General features: G+C 34.6%; 1 protein-coding gene across 1 annotated transcript; it reads left to right on the top strand.

Annotated features, from left to right (window-relative positions):
* The first annotated feature begins 728 nt into the window (after positions 1 to 728).
* Positions 729 to 3555, top strand: LOC141587934 (protein FAR1-RELATED SEQUENCE 11-like). The gene is made up of 7 exons (XM_074409398.1): positions 729 to 775; positions 1227 to 1441; positions 1625 to 1769; positions 1857 to 2061; positions 2310 to 2395; positions 2507 to 2558; positions 2860 to 3555. Exons 1-7 carry the CDS (start codon positions 729 to 731, stop codon positions 3553 to 3555), a joined length of 1446 nt encoding a protein of 481 aa, XP_074265499.1.
* The last annotated feature ends 2214 nt before the right edge of the window (positions 3556 to 5769 follow it).

Genomic DNA, 5769 nt, shown 5'->3' with positions numbered 1-5769 from the left:
CTAATGGGAGTCTCGTGCATCGCACGGGCTTTCTAACTAGTGTATATATATATAAAAAAGGTTTTTTTTCAAGGCACGAGAGAATCTCCAAGTTTTTTGAAATACTTCAAATAAAAATAAAAATTATTACTCCCTCCATTTCTTTATATATGACGTTTTGCATTTACGAGGTAAGTCTTTGATTTTAATACTTACAAAAATATATTTGTTCAAAAAATATAAAAATGGTACCATTAAGTTCCTTACGAAAAACTCTTTCATACAAGTATACATAACATAATATTTAGCCTTATATTTTAAGAGATATTGAAGAGAGAAGGAGTGTATCGAAAAGTGAGAAAGTCATATATAAAAAAAAACAGAGAGAGTATAAAGATAAATCTGTACATATTGTATTATCCATTGACTAAAATTAATAATTCCAAAAACCTATAATACATCAAACTCTACAATCCTATTCTATATAGAGTGTATATGTATATTAATATCGGATTTTCTAACGCATGCCCTATTAATAGTTGATTAGGCATAGGTTAAGTATTATCCTTAGTTAAGATTCTCTCATTTACCTTAATTATCTTTTATTTTTCTCTCTCCCAAATATTCTTTTATCTCCCTAATATTTCTCCTCCCACTGTTTATTTTTTTTCTACAGAAGTCTGTCATCAATAAAATTTATACCAATTTTATGCTCCATAAATCAAATTTTCATCTACCCCAAATCGACAATGGGCAATCTAATCGGTTCCGATGTAACAGACTCTTCTTCTGCAAGGTATGTGGTTTTTCTTTACATATTGTGTCCAGTATAAATTGTTGTATCTTTCTTAGTCGAGTTCTATCAGACCTCTAAAAGATGGTTGCAAATTCATAGAAACCCATGTCTAATATCATAGACTTCGGTTTATACTATACATCAAAACATGTATTGTGCCCTAATAATTTGTACGTATTGTTAGGTATTGTGCCGTAATAATTTGTACGCCAAACTATTGTCTAATATCTTTCTTAGTCAATTTCTTTATGTTTTGTGCCCTAATAATTTGTACGTCAAAACATGTATTGGTATTGTGTTATACTGTTATTGTATTGAGATTTGCTAATTTATTTCAAGTATATAGGATGTATGCTGTTGAGTGATGGTTTGACATCGTTTCTTACACTTTGTTCATTTATTTAACAAATGATTGATACTTTAATTGTACTATAAAAACTTCTATTTGCAGGTCAAATGTAATTCGTTTTTTTTACTTGAACAATGAACCAGAAGACGAAACACGCCAGTTTAGAAATAATGAAGTCGTTAAACTAAATGAAAATGAGGAGAATATTGATAGAAACTCTTTTGAACCCTTTGTTGGTCAATGTTGTCTAAGTGAAGAGGAGGCTTATTTGTTTTACGAGAATTTTGCTAAAGATAATGGGTTTTCAATTCGTAGAGGTCAGTTTTAAATTAAGAATGGAAAAATGGTTAGGCGAGATTTTTTTAGTCATCGAGAAGGATTTCCAAGAGTGAAAATGGTGGAGCCAACTAAGGAGCAGCGAAACAGACCATCAACAAGGTGTTGTTGTAACGCTGTTATGCGTATAACTCTTAAAAAATCTTGTGACATTTTTCTTGAAGAGTGGCATGTTACCCAATTTAATTCGCATCATAACCATCAACTTTTGTCAGCTACTCAAGTGCGATTTCTTCCTTCTTATCTCTCTATATCTAAAGACGATGAGCAACAACTTATGTTGTATAAAAATGTTGGTCTTTCAGTCAGGCAAATAATATGAGTGACGGAGCTCCAGAAAAATGTGAAGTATGGCGATTTACCATTTTTTAAGAAAGATGTTCATAATTTTTTTAGTAGAAAGCGACAAGAGAATTTGGCCAATGACGCTATGGATCTTCTTAAAATTTGTAAGAGCGCCAAAACTGAGAACCCTAACTTTCCATTTGATTTTACTATTGACAATGAGAATAGGCTGGAGAATATATTTTGGTCGCCTACTCACTGCTTTGATTTGTATCAAGAGTACGGAGACTCTAGTGGGTTTGATACAACTTATAGGGTGAATTTATATGACATGATTTTTGGCATTTTTATTGGCATTGATAATCATGGGAGAACTATATTATTATTTTTATTTTTTGAAGGATGGAGAACTATATTATTTGGTTGTGCACTTCTCCTGAGAGAAAGAAGAGCTACTTTTTGTTGGTTGATGAAGGTACACATATTCTATAGATATCAACTTTTTTTATATTGTAAAGTTATATTGTTGTATATACTTTTTACGCATTTTTTGCTTGTTGTTAGACTTTTGTTACACTGATGAAGAAGCCGCCAATGACCCTAATTACTGACCAGGATCCATGGATGTCAAAAGCAGTCTCCATAGAAATGTAATTTACAAAACACGCTTATTGCATATGGCATATTACATCTAAGTTTTCTTCTTGGTTTACAGCTCTTCTTAGAAATCAATATTCGCATTGGTGTTCTGATTTTTATAGGTTGTATAAGTTGGACAATATTGATGATTTTGAACAAGAATGGCCTCTTATGGTATCAAAGTTTAATTTACAAGAAAATAAACATGTTCGTGGTTTATACGAGATCAGGCGAAATTGGGTGCCGGCTTACCTTCGTGATTATTTTTTTGGTGGTATGACCACAACGGGAAGATGTGAGAGTGTCATTCAACAGTTTTGTGAAACGATTTACATCTTCACGATCGTGTTTGACTCAGCTTATTAGTCAGGTAAATATTTGAAGTCTGTTATTATTCTAGAATTTTAAGAGTGTTTTCTTTTTATCCATGTTGATACATTTCTAATTCATTTCTTATCAATTGGCACACGTACAGATTGATCTAGCAGTTGGGGATATTGGGCAAACTCAACTACACCATACCAAGTTGGATACATATAGAGGATCTTGTTTGCGTACTTCATCTTCGTTGGAAGAGCAAGTGTATAAAGTTTTCACATCATTTTCTTTCAAAAAATTTCAAGAAGAGTTTGAAAGGGCTAATCAATATACGGTATGTTTGGATCACACTCATGTTTTCATTGTTCGACATTATAAGGAGCTACGTGCACAGAAGCATAATGTCGTTTGGAATTGTGACAATATTAGTTGTAGCTGTAAGCTTTTTGAGTTTTGGGGTATTCTTTGCCGACATGTATTATCTGTGTTCATACATAAAGACCGTTTTGACATACCGGTTAGATATTTACCCTTACGATGGTGTCGTGATGAGTTCCATACTAGGGTCATCGTTCCGCCACTCAATCAAACAATTTCAAATAGTGAAGTATTGAGCTCTGAAATCATTAATTTGGGTGAGGATAATCACATTCATAATCCTCCGGTTTCGAAAACTAAAGGTCGTCCGAAATTCAGGCGAGAAATAGGTGAAAAAGAAGCTGCACAAAGGCAAAGTAGAAATTGTTCTTTTTCTAAAAAGCCCGGACATAAATGTACAACTCGTCCAGAAAAGGAAAACATTCATGTAAATACGGTCCCAGTTGATGCTAAGAAGAGGAAAAAAGACTCCTAAACAAGAGAAGGCTTAAATCCAATTTTTTGTTTAAAGGTGTAGAATAAATTTAGAGACTTTATTGTATGTTTTGAAATTTTATTTTTTGTATCTTGCAATTTTATTTGAGATTTTTAAAATTGTTCTAATTGATTATGACATTCATCGATTAAGTTCAATATATTCTATTACTGTTTTTCTACTGTCAATATATTCCAATTAATTGTATTTGTAGTTGATTAAGAACAATTATGCACTAGGTAGATTTTTTTTTTTTTTTAAAAAAAAAGTCAAACTTAATGGCACATAACAACAACCAACGTGAGGAAGCAATATTGGGGAGAGAGAGAGGAGAAATATTAGGGAGATACAAATATTTGGGAGAGAGAAAAATAAAAGATAATTAAGGTAAATGAAAGAATCTAACTAAGAATAATGCTTAACCTATGCCTAATCAACTATTAATGCGTGCCCTTAGGGCACGCGTTAGAAAAACCGTGTTAGTATGTGTTAGTGTGTGTGTGTGTGAGAGAGAGAGAGAGAGTGTGTGTGTGTGTGTGTGTGTGTGTGTGTGTGTGTGTGTGTGTGTGTGTGTGTGTGTGTGTGTGTGTCTATATATGCGTGTATATATAGCGTCGTCAAGTTCATGACTCTTCATGTCTCATATTTGTAGACACCTCGTTTCTGCACCTCCCACCAAACACCCAGTGATGATTGGGCCGCATGTTTAGCATATGTCGCAATTTTATGACGTTTCGTAAATCGGTTAATAAAAGACAACTCATATACTTATGTCTACCCCTTGGCCGTCATCTAGGTGTCATTACGGTCGTTTTGGCACTAATTAGAGTACATTTGGAGTCCGGGTTAAAAAACGTTTCCATTTTCTAAAACCGTCAATCCCGAGTCAAAAAGCAATGTGCTTGTCTACCTAAGATTGGGATGTCATAAAATGTTGGGAGTATATCTCATTTTGAGTCTCATATCACTTCTTTAAGTTAAACTTAAGTTCACATTGCAAAATGTGCATTTCAATTAGCTAAAATGACAACCCGATCTTTAGGCCCATTTTACGAGGTGATAACGACTTTTTTAGGTTTGGCCTATTTCACAGAAAGTTCTAGATCTTTCTCTAAGCTTTCAAACGCCACAAAAATCACCTTAATCCGAGTCTGTGAGAGAAAGTATGCCTAAAATACGACAGACCGTTAAACGCGTTTTCTTGCGCAGAAGAACACTACCCGAGAAAGGACGCACCAAATGATGCGCTCCTTCTGGGGAGCGCAGCTCTTACTGCGCCTTTTCTCAAGGCTTTCTTTTTGTCCAAGTTTCCGAGTTTCAACCTAACTCGGTTGTTTCCGGATCTTTCCTTCCATATCCCTTTCCTAAGCCCTACCCCTCGTGATTAGTATAAATAGAGGCTTTTGCCTCACATATTTTTCACGCGAGTGTTCGCCCTTCTCTTCTCCCTTTGCATTCTAAGACCGCGCTCTTACTTTTTGACGCCTACGTGCTTGATCTATTCAACCCCGTAAGCTCGAATCATTCTGAGTGCCAGTCACGTTTGCATGACCGACCATTTTGACCACTACACTTTAATCAATTCAATCAATTTGTTCTAAATCCTCTTTGATAAGTGCATTTTCTATATATTTTTACCCCTTATATTAGTTTGATTTTACATATCATTTAGCACTTATCAAAGTGTTTTTAAGCTAATATTGTGTTTCTAGTGCAATTGTGTGTTCAAGTGTGTTTTGTAGGAAAATGAGCTAAATGAGCTAAAGTACTATAAAATGTGCTAACACTAGAAACAAGGCTAAGTATGAGAGCAAGATTGGACTAAGTGTTGGAATTGCATGAATTTTGCATGAAGAAAGTGTTGGATCAAAATGAAAATGCAAGGAAAGTCAATGTGCAAGTCAAAGCCCAAGAATTCAAGTCCAAAATGTGGTGGAAAATTTGGATGCTAAAGAAGAGCCTAGGATGCCAAAATACTTAAGATGCCCTCCTTAATGCTCTTAATCGCACCATTAAACAAGGCATTAATCGTCAACATAGGATACCAATTGCAATTAAGGACGGAATTAAGAGAAAATATGATGGACACTACGACCCCGATCGGGGTTGCCAAATCCAATCGGGGTTGGCTCCTCCTTGGTGCATGCGTTATTCCTATTGTTTTCCTATAAATAGGAGCCTATGCTCGACCATTGGATTCACCTCTTACACATT

This window comes from Silene latifolia, chromosome 6 (genome assembly GCF_048544455.1).
Source record: "Silene latifolia isolate original U9 population chromosome 6, ASM4854445v1, whole genome shotgun sequence".
Lineage (NCBI taxonomy): Eukaryota > Viridiplantae > Streptophyta > Magnoliopsida > Caryophyllales > Caryophyllaceae > Silene > Silene latifolia.
Note: the sequence above shows the minus strand (reverse complement) of the source record. Positions and strands in the feature narration are given on the sequence as shown.

Bases quoted from the DNA above. Each gene is read 5' to 3' on its own strand.
- LOC141587934 (XM_074409398.1), top strand. From the start codon at position 729: ATGGGCAATCTAATCGGTTCCGATGTAACAGACTCTTCTTCTGCAAG. The intron at 1,442-1,624 runs GTCAGTTTTAAA...TTTTTCTTGAAG, and splicing joins TGGGTTTTCAATTCGTAGAG to AGTGGCATGTTACCCAATTT. The intron at 1,770-1,856 runs GCAAATAATATG...TAATTTTTTTAG, and splicing joins AATGTTGGTCTTTCAGTCAG to TAGAAAGCGACAAGAGAATT.